We start from the raw sequence: 13,324 nt of genomic DNA on the forward strand, positions 1-13,324 counted from the left end.
CGCGGCACCTAGTGCCGGTCCAATACGTATTACGAGCTAGGGGTAGGGCATCGATCAAGGGCTGTATACCCCTACGGATCTAGTGTGGACGCGACCTCACTAGAAAACACACAGGCAGTGTGTGGCTGCTGCATCAACCAGAGAGACACATGAATGTAAGTACTTTCAGCTTTAAATAATTGATTAAAAAGTTACGACAGTCTTGTTTTGTGGTCTATGCAGTCCTGTACATGTGTACCCATGTTCCTAACTGAAACTTTTTAAAAATCGCTAGCTTGCAATGCTAACGCTAATCGCTAACGCTAATCGCTAACGCTAATCGCTAACGCTAACGTTGAACAGTCCCACATATTTCTGCCTTGAATGGACTGTATAGATCGCATAGATTGTATAGCTAGATATATATTAACGGTCTATGATACATCGCTACGTGCTTAACATATACCGCCCTGTCTCACACAGGAGGACACAGGAGGACACAGCAGCTGATCCAGGTTGGGGCTGCAAACGAGCAGACGTTTCCTAATTCATATGTTCATGTTGTACCCATTCATTATTGCATTGGTAGCCTACTATTATTGTAATAATATTTAATTAATTCCTGTTCATTGTTCATGCACTTGTTATATTGTTGTTGGTTTTGATATGGGACACTGATGATATGTGAGGGGGGGTTACTGGCCAAAAGGCTCCAGACTGGTCTGGAATATCAGAGCAGCTGTAGCTACAACAGTGTAGTGTGTGTGTAGTTTGTTTGTGGTCTTGTGTGTATTTTTTTAGTTTTACACATATGAGTGCCTTTTATTGTGGGCGACATGTTAGTTATGGTTCTAATAGTTGACAATGGTTCTGTAACATTATTTTATGTAACGTTTTTGCCTGTTATGTTCAATTTATCACCATAAGACAGATTTTTGTCAACAAAATGTTTTTGTGAACATCAATGACATTCAAAACGGTGATAACTGAAACAGATATACACACACCATGTATACAGGGTGTATATGTATGTATATGTACACATGATGCATGTGTATACACATTTGTATTGCAAACAGACCTAAGTACTACACAGATAAGTACTCTGCACTACCAAAGTGAACCTAAAATAACTAAAATATATAACACTGTTGTCCAAACCCACACAATCAACAGACCTAGACGGCATCTTGGAGGTTTGTGATCAATACTGTATGGTGATGTCACCAAGTGGTGTCCCAATTCATAGGGGTATGTTTTCACCCCTTACCCCTACCCCTTGGTTTCAAGGGCCAAGGGGTAGGGGTAAGGGCCAAGGGGTAGGGGTAAGGGGAAGGAATGGGATTCAGCCTTAGTCTACCACTACGTTCTATAACCCTACCAGCCAGATTACTACAGGAGGTAATATCTTCTGCAGCTCTTTTAAAGACTCTACCATAATACCTGCTGGAGATGCCAGGTACTCATACATGTAAAGCATGCTCTTTACCACTGAGCTACATCCCCTGAAGATTTTCAGTTTTTTAAAACTGTTTTCTGAGATTGACTAAGACTTATCTTTATTAATCCTTTTACTTACTTAGGGTGCTTTAGGTAACTGCCTTCCAAGCACTTGACCTGGGTTTGATTCCCAGCCTTTGCAGTAGTTTTCGTTGAGTGATATTACTTACTCTATTTGTCAAGAAGTAACCAGAAAGGTTACTTGCCCAACCTGGTTTAATACAATATTAGATCTCTGTTATGGTACAAATAAGGCGGTATATCAATCAATCAAGCTTCCTCCATAAGGATCCACAGACTGAGGCAGTCTACTACAATTTGCACTTTTTACTCACATTTTACGAAATTGGCTTGTTACTTTAGTTTTGTACTAAAAGTCGTATATCAGGTGTGATTGTGAGAGAAAAGAGCAAGAGACTAGTTGTCCGGAGGATAATCAACTGAGATTGTGTGCGTCTTTGAGAACTGTAAGTCCTAGAACTGATGTTGTCAGTTCATTTAAGCCTGTTGTTGTATTGGTCTTTAGTTCTGGCAAATTTAAAAGTTAGCTTGTTTGTGTTCTTCACCTGTTACCTAGGTTACACCTGTTAGCTAGCTTATACCTGCCGGATTCGATATAATGGCCATTGTTAAATGTCCTTGCTCATTAAGATAATGTAATTGATATTGGGTTTATTGTTATTATTTACTAGCATATATGATTCCTATGCCTTGTGTATGGTAGCCTTTACAATGTTATGTATTTCTTTTATTACCACACACAGCCATGGCAGAGCCCCCCCCCCCCCCCCCATGTATATCCTGATGCTTGATTGTAATAATGCTTCAACAAAGAGAAGTTGTCTCTGTTCATGTTTTAACAGACAGCCATAAAGCAAATGCTTGTGGCTTAAAGATCGAGCTCCCACTCACAAACCCTCAGACAGGCGCAGTCTCTGTGGCGCAATAGGTCAGCGCAGTCGGCTGTTAACCGAAAGGATGGTGGTTCAAGTCCACCCAGGGACGTTTGTTGCTTAAATAACCTGGAGAGAGACAAATCTGGTCTTTACACTTCTGCAGAAGACCATAGAGCAGCCCCAAGATAACCCAAGTGGTTTTATGTCTATTAGAAGGTACAGTTCTGCAAGCCATGTACATATTAATCTTTGCAGTCATTGGTATGCAGGTCACTTGATGTAATACAAGCAAACATATAAGGCCCCACCCAACAGTTTTGTGATACGTGGCGTGCAACTGTATGTCAATGATCAAGCTTGTCGCTGTGACCAAGAAACCACCAGCAAAATGACTGATACATCATCAGTTCTGAAACTTTCTTGGATGCCAAATATTTGAATTGAAAGTCAGAATCCAATTGACATGTAAGAACAATACAATGCACGTCCAGCTTCTCCATTTCCACATGAGTCAGCTTCCCCAATTTCTGAGTAACAGGAAAATAGCCTGATAAGCATACATGTGCAGCTCAACCTCAAAAGGCCATAAAGCAAATGCTTGTGGCTTAAAGATCGAGCTCCCGCTCATAAAACATCAGACAGGCGCAGTCTCTGTGGCGCAATAGGTCAGCGCAGTCGGCTGTTAACTGAAAGGATGGTGGTTCAAGTCCACCCAGGGACGTTTGTTGTTTAAATAACCTGGAGTGAGCCAACTCTGGGATTTATCCTTCTGCAGAAGACCATAGAGCAGCCCAAAGATAACCCAAGTGGCCTTATGTCTATTAGAAGGTACAGTTCTGCAAGCCTTGTACATATTAATCTTTGCAGTCATTGGTTTGCAGGTCACTTGATGTAAAACAAGCAAACATATAAGGCCCCACCCAACAGTTTTGTGATACGTGGCGTGCAACTGTATGTCAATGATCAAGCTTGTTGCTGTGACCAAGAAACCACCAGCACAATGACTGATACATCATCAGTTCTGAAACTTTCTTGGATGCCAAATATTTGAATTGAAAGTCAGAATCCAATTGACATGTAAGAACAATACAATGCACGTCCAGCTTCTCCATTTCCACATGAGTCAGCTTCCCCAATTTCTGAGTAACAGGAAAATAGCCTGATAATCTAATAAGCAGACATGTGCAGCACAACCTCAAAAAGCCATAAAGCAAATGCTTGTGGCTTAAAGATCGAGTTCCCGCTCATAAAACATCAGACAGGCGCAGTCTCTGTGGCGCAATAGGTCAGCGCAGTTGACTGTTAACTGAAAGGATGGTGGTTCAAGTCCATCCAGGGATGATTGTTGTTTAAATAACCTGGAGTGAGCCAACTCTGGGACTTATCCTTCTGCAGAAGACCATAGAGACCATATGTCTGGTAATATTAACAAACGTAATGTTAGTCACAGTCCCTGTGTGTGTCATGTGGAGAGCTGTTATATTATACTTTCACTTTTTACTGACAAAATCAAGTCTTTGTTTTGGTAAAATATTTTGTATCAAATTCTTCCTGTTGTCAAATGAGATCGTTAAGCTGAGTCGGGCAGTGGAGCCATGAAAAGACCCCATGCCAATCTACCTGACCATAGTCTTTCAAGTCAGTGACAAATCCAAGCTGCATTTCCTCTTTCAAACTGCATTTCTTTTTTACCAATATTAAATTTCTAATTTTGACAAAAGTAGTCTGTCGTCCAATAGATGGTGGAAACTAGGCTTATCTGCTGTCACTTTTGACCAAAAAATTCAAGTTCCAATGTTGGTAAAATGTTTTGCTTCAAAAGTAGTCTTTAGTCCAATATAATCAGAAAGCTCAGTCTGGCAGTGGAGCCATAAAAACACTTCATGCCAAACAAACTTCTTAACGGTTGGCTTTCGAGTCACTGACTGGTCACATTTACTTGATGGAAAATTGCTAATATGCTATGTTTACGTGGCTCGTTGGTCTAGGGGTATGATTCTCGCTTCGGGTGCGAGAGGTCCAGGGTTCAACTCCCGGACGAGCCCTGAAGCAAGGTGCTGTTCCAACCCAAATCTGTACTTTAAATCCAGTTTATTGTTAAATTAACCCAGATTAGGAGCCAGCACAATTGTAGTACAGCATGTTGGCAATTTTCATATCCTGCTTCAACTGCACGCAATAGAAAAAAACTGGGAAAAGATATGAGGAACAATGAGCAGGACATGACTCTCCTTGTTCATTGGTCTAGGTTTATGATTCTCGCTTAGGGTGCGATAGGTCCTGGATGAGACTACTTTGCATTTAAGTAGAGGAATGGATTGAATAATCTGGTTTAGTTATTGAATATGATGGAAAAGAGTGTCACACGCGAGGCAAATTCATCACAATACTACTATCACTTCTTAGTGGCAAAATCAAGTCGCTTTCCAGCCGCTGCATTTATCAATGTACGATCATTCTTACTCTCTGATTGGTGTGATACGAACGTTTCATGAATCTCACGTAAAGCCTGTCGTGAAAGGATTTCTGCGCTCATATCTACCACACCTCTTTTTTTTGTTTCATGTTATGTCTCGGCAAGAAGTATCATGCTTTTGGGTCAATAAGTAGGTTTCCATATCTACATCAGAATCAGAAATTCTTGATTGATCCCTGAAGGGAAACTCTTGAAGAAAACTTCTCCTTCGAGCCAGAGTTGAACCAGCGACCTAAGGATTTCAGCTTTATGCCTCTATAGTCCTCCGCTCTACCAACTGAGCTATCGAAGGGAGCTAGCATTGTCATACGAACTTCCCATTCGGTTGATTGTGATAACACAGGACCCCCCTGGAGGGACTTTCAGTGATAGAGTGCATTTCCAGTCTCAATACCCAGATGTATTACAAGATTTGAAGTGAAAAAGTGCTGCCCAGTGATGGTGGTATAGTGGTGAGCAAAGCTGCCTTCCAAGCAGTTGACCTGGGTTCGATTCCTAGCCATCGCAGTAGCTTTCTTTGAGTTGTGTTAGTTGCTTTTTTTACAAGAAGTCAGCAGAAGGGTTACTTGCCCAACCTGGTTTGATAAAATCTCTTTGAGCTGCACGGTTATGGCCAAAATGATAACGACAATTAGAGATCACGATTAACTATCGCAATTATTTGCTGATTTTCTACTCCAAAGTGCTGGAAAGGAAGGATTCACCAATCGTTGAACCTCAGGTTAACAAGGAACAATCTCAGCAAGGTAATTGATGGATGATTCTAGTTACTTCAAGTTCAGCCTAAACGACACAGCTGTAAGACATCAATTGGTTGGCTACCAGCTATGTAATATTTGCAAAAGGCAGTGGTGGGATTTGAACCCACGCCTCCAGAGAGACTGGAGCCTTAATCCAGCACCTTAGACCACTTGGCCACACTACCTGCAAGTATCAGCTCTCCACATTGTGACAATCACAGGCACCGTAACTAACGGTATGCTTGTAAATGTTATTGGGAAAAAACCTTTGCAAGGAAAAAGCCAACACTTTATTACAAACTGCCAATATTACTATTAAAAATGACATCACTCTTTGTCATTTTTCTCTGGCAGTGATTTTTATATATTATAACCACATTAAGTAAGTAGGTTTAGTTCTGTGTGAATATGGGCTGAGCATTTACCTGGGCTGAACTTGTGAACATCTTCTTTTGCATATTCACTGTAAAGAGCCATTACTCCTCCAACTGCCAACTATTGTTCCAGAGACAATAGGATATACAGTTTTAGATTGTAAGGTAACTGTCCAAGACCAAAGACTTCACTGAAATACCTCAATTGATCAAAACAGGGGGGGATCTGCATGTTCTTTCTTACCAGCAAATTTCTTGAGGTCCAAATGGCATCTTTGATGGCGGCCAGGGTGAGCCACTGATTTGCAAAGTGTATAGCTGTAAATCTGCTTCCTAAAAACAATAACACTCCTTTCCCTCTTTTCTCTTTTGGCTTCTTCATCACTCTTCTTTGCACTCGTTCTCACTTGGACCTCCACGGAAATAAAAGATGGCTCGTTCCACGTCTAAAATCACTTAAAAAAAGAGCTGATGAGTAAATCAAAGCTAAAATAACTGCCTTTTTTAAATGTGAATAGTTAAGGTGTGAACAATCAGGAAGCTCACATAAAAGATAGCTGTTGGAACCTTGGTCCTTCCTAAACCTCCCCTCAAAATGTGGGGCCCATATTCACACAGACCTAAACCTACTCACTACTCAAATCAACACTGCCAAAGAAAAATGACAAAGAGTGATAGCATTTTTTAATAAAGTACTGGCATTTTTTCATCAACAGTTTCACTCTACCACTTGACAACTCCTTGGTCTCCCCTTCCCCTCAGGTCAAGAGTCTGGGCGTCATCCTTGACTCCTCCTTATCCTTCCAGTCACACATAAATAATATCTGCCGGTCTGCCTACTTCCACCTACGCAACATTAACCGCCTCCGTCCCTCCCTTACCACTCACACTGCCTCCATCCTTATCCACAGCCTCGTCACCTACCGCCTTGATTACTGTAACTATTTGGCCTCTTTCCATAAACTTCAACTTCTTCAGAACTCAGCAGCTGGTGTCATCACCAGAACCCCCTTTTCATCATACAACCCCTGTCCTCCAGCAGCTCCATTGGCTTCAGTTCATTTCAGAATATAATTTAAAATCTTTCTCCATACTTTCAAAGCCATCCATAAACTTGCTCCTCCATATCTAACTGAACTCCTTCACATCGCCGTCCCCTCCCGCTCCCTCAGATCCTCCTCCTCTATCCACCTCACTGTACCCCCAGCTCGACTTGTCACCATGGGGACCAGAGCCCAGACTGGAGCTCCAACCCTGCTGCTCAGGGGGAACCTCTGCTTTAACCACCGACAGCTGCTGGACGTCTGAGGAGAAGAATCAAATACATGCACATTAGTGTTTTTTGGCACATTAGTAAAGTGCCAAAACCAACATGAAAAACAGCAAGAGTGTCTTGTTTTGTTTCCAAGTCCCAGATGGAGTCTAGAGTCTGGGTATTTTAATTCCAAAAGACAAAGGAATTTTATCAGGATGCATAGTATCCTAATCCATGTAATAACTGGCCTTAATAATAAAAATCTCCCAACCACATATAGGTTATTAGTCTGGCTATGGCCGGTAACTCAAACTATCCATTAAAGACAATTTTTATATATCAAAGTTCTTAGAGCAAGACGTTTTTAGGAATTGAAGAATGTTTACCATTGAAATAAACCACTTCTTGTACCTCCTTTTTATACAGACCTTTATTTGAAGGCTATTCACCAAGCTGCAGCAAAACGGATGTTATTCTTTGAGCAATATGGCGTCTAACGTGAGTGAAAACTTGGAGTCGGTTTGTTGTGCTGGGAAAGTGTGTGAGCTCCAACAGATGTGGTCCATCAGAGCCTGTGTGTGTCCGGATAAACCTGTCTCATGGACTTTGTGCTGCTCACCTTCTTTCTGAATGTTTTACCTCGGACTCATCTCCGGAAGCTACAAAGCTAATGACGCTAGCTTAGCATGCTAGCTGCTTAGCAACAGTTTGAAGGAAAACAAACAGCGTTTTTGACGGAGTTTGTTCGGAGGAAAAGTTTCTGTCCCTGTGTGAAAATGTCTAAAGTCCAAATGCTGAGAGGGCTGGTGGAGCAGCGACTAACTGCGGCTGCTGAAGAGATATTTGGGCTGTTTGAAAGAACGATAGCAGAGTACGAGGAGGAACTGTGTCGTTTAAAAGAGGAGAACGAGCGCCAACGGAAACGACTGGACGCTGTTTTCAGCCCTCAGCTCCGGCTGCACAGAGCAGGTTGGTACCTTTACTTCTTCTCTCCGGTCACCCTCTGGTTACACTGACATGTCTGAGAGCATCCGAGACATGAGGTGGCTGCTGGCCGTTAACAGACTTCCTGTGAGAGCTGTTGTGTCTTGGAGTTGCTATGTGAAGACTAAAACCTGTCCCATGACCACATGCAACGATGATGAGACACAACAGCATCTCCTCATGGACTGCTTCAGAGCGCAGGAAGTCTGGGATAAAATGAGAGTGTGTGGTGTGAAATTTAATGTGACTAATAAGAGTGTAATGTATTGTATAAAGGACCAGAGTGTTTTAGAAAAAGAAAAAGAACTTTTGCAAATTATATATGTATTGTGTGTTTCAAACTGGGAAGACTAGGTGCTATATGATAATTCAGCAGACTTTCATAACCAGTGATGACGTTTTAACAGGTCATCACTGAGTTGAGAAGAGAAAGAAATTAGACAAAAATCAGCTCCTACCTTGGAATATTATTAATTTGTGATGCTTGCACTCTGCACTTTATGGTCTGTTCTTTGCACTTCTAGCACATGCACTTTAACACTCTCTCTGCACTGTATGTAAATTATCATGTTTTGTAATTTGTAGTTTGTATTTATTTTTTTCTGCTCTCTATGTATGTATGTCATAACATGTAATTGTAAAAACCTTCAAATAAAGCTTTTTGTAAAATAAAAAGTTACACTGACATCAGACCGGGATGGGCCAACTTCCAGGGCCCCTGTCATTCTGGGTCGTCACACACATGTTCTTAAATTACAAAGTAATTAGCCTATTGGTAATTTATTACAATACGAAAGTAATATTAGTGAGAAATGCTGTCAAATTGAAAGACTGTGGTCTTGAATAAAGCTAGGCGTATAACTCCACTGTGTGGGACAAACACATCAGATTTAAATTTCAATTTACAATAATTAAAGCCTCTGTCCTGTTTGACAGGTCCGAAAGATCCCTGCTTATCTTTTATTTTACATAAAATAAACGGGACCAAACTAGCATTGAGACTACAAAGTCATTATGATAAAGTTTACTGAGTTATAATTATTCTTTTTGGAACCTGCAAAAAATTAGAGCACATGCAGCTGTAAATTCCCATGACATGGTGCTTTTTGGATGGTTTTATATATACCTTAGTGGTCTCTAAATACTGTATCTGAGTCTCTTTTATATAGACCTTAGTGGTCCCTAATACGTATCTGAAGTCTCTTTATATAGACCTTAGTGGTTCCTAATCGGTTCTGAAGTCTCTTTTTGTATAGACCTAGTGGTCCCTAATACTGTATCTGAAGTCTCTTTATATAGACCTTAGTGGTCCCCTAATACTGTATCTGAAGTCTCTTTATATAGACCTTAGTGTTCCCTAATACTGTATCTAAGTCTCTTTTATAGAGACCTTAGTGGTCCCCTAATACTGTATCTGAAGTCTCTTTATATAGACCTTAGTGGTCCCTAATACTGTATCTGAAGTCTCTTATATAGACCTTAGTGGTCCTAATACTGTATCTGAAGTCTCTTATATAGACCTTAGTGGTCCCTAATACTGTATCTGAAGTCTCTTTATATAGACCTTAGTGGTCCCTAATACTGTATCTGAAGTCTCTTTATATAGACCTTAGTGTCCCTAATACTGTATCTGAAGTCTCTTTTATAGACCTTAGTGGTCCCTAATACTGTATCTGAAGTCTCTTTTATAGACCTTAGTGGTCTCTAATACTGGATCTGAAGTCTCTTTATATAGACCTTAGTGGTCTCTAATACTGTATCTGAAGTCTCTTTTATATAGACCTTAGTGGTCCCTAATACTGTATCTGAAGTAGGCTGCACAATTAATCGAATTTTAATCGCGATCACGATTTTGACTTCCCACGATCAAATTTGCGTGATCGCGCGATTATTTTTTTTAAAGCGTCATTTCACAGAACGCTCCGGGTTTTTGCAAAGCCAATCTGCCGCTACTACCGTCTGCTCATGAGCCAGTCAGAGTAGTTCACTGCAACCCCGTGCATCTTAGTTTCTAGATGTAGACAGTCCCAGAGGCCGAGTAACGGGAGGAAAACTCAACAGATAGCAGTCGGTTATACGTCGGTATCAAGGTTTACCAGTTTGCCAGTAAACGCAACATTTGTCGAGTCTGTTGTTTTTCAGACAACAGCAGTGACCAGTGCTAGTCGGTGCTAGTAGCTAGCGGCTGTTAGCTGTTAGCTCCTCTAGGACGCACCGGTGCTAATGTCCTCGCATCCGCAGCGATGCTGTTTATATGGATATGGTTTAATTTTCCGTTACGTGACCCATTTTGTCTGTAAAGCCGTGCCTGTGTGGGATCTCTCCTCTACTCTCTCTCGTCTTACTCTCCGCGCCCCGCCACACAGCAGCGGCGGTCCACACTTCTGACATTTGTCCACAGTTTTAATTTTTTATTAACACAGCTATTGTTAAATACGAGCGGCAAACCTGTGTTTGTTCCAGTGTTTCCGCGGGTAACTCTGCTACCGCGGCCGCTACGGCGAAGAACACAGAAGAAGTTAATAAATGCAACTAACTTCAGTTGGTAGAGTAACAGCGTGGGAGACGGAGCTGCTGGATCTGGGCCAGAGATGTGACCCATGGCCAGAATATCAAAGTTCATAACAATGCAGCGCAGTGACAATACAGACGCCGTGTGTATCCGCCGTTCGACCTGTGCTGGACCCGTTCATAATGATCAGCCGTCTCTCTGTGAGTAGCGTCCATCACACTCCCTCTCGCAGTTATAAATAGCCTATGTGACAATACAATTTGTTTTGGCTAAAATCAACAAATAATCGCGATCAAAATTTTGATCAAAATAATCGTGATTATCATTTTGGCCATAATCGTGCAGCCCTAATCTGAAGTCTCTTTTATATAGACCTTAGTGGTCTCTAATACTGGATCTGAAGTCTCTTTATATAGACCTTAGTGGTCCCTAATACTGTATCTGAAGTCTCTTTTATATAGACCTTAGTGGTCTCTAATACTGGATCTGAAGTCTCTTTATATAGACCTTAGTGGTCTCTAATACTGTATCTGAAGTCTCTTTTATATAGACCTTAGTGGTCCCCTAATACTGTATCTGAAGTCTCTTTATATAGACCTTAGTGGTTCCTAATACTGTATCTGAAGTCTCTTTTGTATAGACCTTAGTGGTCCCTAATACTGTATCTGAAGTCTCTTTATATAGACCTTAGTGGTCCCCTAATACTGTATCTGAAGTCTCTTTATATAGACCTTAGTGGTCCCTAATACTGTATCTGAAGTCTCTTTATATAGACCTTAGTGGTCCCTAATACTGTATCTGAAGTCTCTTTATATAGCCCTTAGTGGTCCCTAATACTGTATCTGAAGTCTCTTTATATAGACCTTAGTGGTCCCTAATACTGTATCTGAAGTCTCTTTATATAGACCTTAGTGGTCCCTAATACTGTATCTGAAGTCTCTTTATATAGACCTTAGTGGTCCCCTAATACTGTATCTGAAGTCTCTTTATATAGACCTTAGTGGTCCCTAATACTGTATCTGAAGTCTCTTTATATAGACCTTAGTGGTTCCTAATACTGTATCTGAAGTCTCTTTATATAGACCTTAGTGGTCCCTAATACTGTATCTGAAGTCTCTTTCTATAGACCTTAGTGGTCCCTAATACTGCATCTGAAGTCTCTTTTATATAGACCTTAGTGGTCCCCTAATACTGTATCTGAAGTCTCTTTATATAGACCTTAGTGGTTCCTAATACTGTATCTGAAGTCTCTTTTGTATAGACCTTAGTGGTCCCTAATACTGTATCTGAAGTCTCTTTATATAGAACTTAGTGGTCCCTAATACTGTATCTGAAGTCTCTTTTATATAGACCTTAGTGGTCCCTAATACTGTATCTGAAGTCTCTTTTATAGAGAACTTAGTGGTCCCTAATACTGTATCTGAAGTCTCTTTTGTATAGAGCTTAGTGGTCCCTAATACTGTATCTGAAGTCTCTTTATATAGACCTTAGTGGTCCCCTAATACTGTATCTGAAGTCCCTTTTATAGAGAACTTAGTGGTCCCTAATACTGTATCTGAAGTCTCTTTTATAGAGAACTTAGTGGTCCCTAATACTGTATCTGAAGTCTCTTTATATAGACCTTAGTGGTCCCTAATACTGTATCTGAAGTCTCTTTTATATAGACCTTAGTGGTCCCTAATACTGTATCTGAAGTCTCTTTATATAGACCTTAGTGGTCCCCTAATACTGTATCTGAAGTCTCTTTATATAGACCTTAGTGGTCCCTAATACTGTATCTGAAGTCTCTTTATATAGACCTTAGTGGTCCCTAATACTGGTATCTGAAGTCTCTTTATATAGACCTTAGTGGTCCCTAATACTGTATCTGAAGTCTCTTTATATAGACCTTAGTGGTCCCTAATACTGTATCTGAAGTCTCTTTATATAGACCTTAGTGGTCCCTAATACTGTATCTGAAGTCTCTTTATATAGACCTTAGTGGTCCCTAATACTGTATCTGAAGTCTCTTTATATAGACCTTAGTGGTCCCCTAATACTGTATCTGAAGTTTCTTTATATAGACCTTAGTGGTCCCTAATACTGTATCTGAAGTCTCTTTCTATAGACCTTAGTGGTCCCTAATACTGCATCTGAAAGTCTCTTTTATATAGACCTTAGTGGTCCCCTAATACTGTATCTGAAGTCTCTTTATATAGACCTTAGTGTTCCTATACTGTACTGAAGTCTCTTTTGTATAGACCTTAGTGGTCCCTAATACTGTATCTGAAGTCTCTTTAAATAGACCTTAGTGGTCCCTAATACTGTATCTGAAGTCTCTTTTATAGAGAACTTAGTGGTCCCTAATACTGTATCTGAAGTCTCTTTATATAGAGAACTTAGTGGTCCCTAATACTGTATCTGAAGTCTCTTTTATATAGACCTTAGTGGTCCCTAATACTGTATCTGAAGTCTTTTATAGAGAACTTAGTGGTCCCTAATACTGTATCTGAAGTCTCTTTTGTATAGACCTTAGTGGTCCCTAATACTGTATCTGAAGTCTCTTTATATAGACCTTAGTGGTCCCCTAATACTGTATCTGAAGTCTCTTTATAGAGAACTTAGTGGT

The 13,324-nt window shown here is 40.6% G+C and overlaps 1 protein-coding gene and 4 non-coding genes across 5 annotated transcripts in view; 3 read left to right on the top strand and 2 right to left on the bottom strand.

Annotated features, from left to right (window-relative positions):
- The first annotated feature begins 2,410 nt into the window (after positions 1-2,410).
- Positions 2,411-2,484, top strand: trnan-guu (transfer RNA asparagine (anticodon GUU)). The gene has a single exon. It is a non-coding gene; the product is annotated as a tRNA-Asn (tRNA).
- A 1,864-nt stretch (positions 2,485-4,348) lies between these two features.
- On the top strand, positions 4,349-4,420 carry trnap-cgg (transfer RNA proline (anticodon CGG)). The gene has a single exon. It is a non-coding gene; the product is annotated as a tRNA-Pro (tRNA).
- A 635-nt stretch (positions 4,421-5,055) lies between these two features.
- On the bottom strand, positions 5,056-5,143 carry trnay-aua (transfer RNA tyrosine (anticodon AUA)). The gene is given in 2 exon segments: positions 5,056-5,091; positions 5,107-5,143. It is a non-coding gene; the product is annotated as a tRNA-Tyr (tRNA).
- A 551-nt stretch (positions 5,144-5,694) lies between these two features.
- Positions 5,695-5,776, bottom strand: trnal-aag (transfer RNA leucine (anticodon AAG)). The gene has a single exon. It is a non-coding gene; the product is annotated as a tRNA-Leu (tRNA).
- Positions 5,777-7,715: 1,939 nt separating this feature from the next.
- LOC116680459 (zinc finger protein 345) overlaps positions 7,716-13,324 on the top strand; it is a 71,767-nt gene continuing 66,158 nt past the window's right edge. Inside the window, exon 1 of the mRNA XM_032509492.1 lies at positions 7,716-8,189. Coding sequence (XP_032365383.1) covers positions 7,997-8,189 — 193 coding nt within the window. The 5' untranslated portion in view covers positions 7,716-7,996. The remainder of the gene's footprint in view (positions 8,190-13,324) is intronic.

This window comes from Etheostoma spectabile, unplaced genomic scaffold (genome assembly GCF_008692095.1).
Source record: "Etheostoma spectabile isolate EspeVRDwgs_2016 unplaced genomic scaffold, UIUC_Espe_1.0 scaffold00018463, whole genome shotgun sequence".
In the NCBI taxonomy this organism is placed as follows: Eukaryota; Metazoa; Chordata; class Actinopteri; order Perciformes; family Percidae; genus Etheostoma; species Etheostoma spectabile.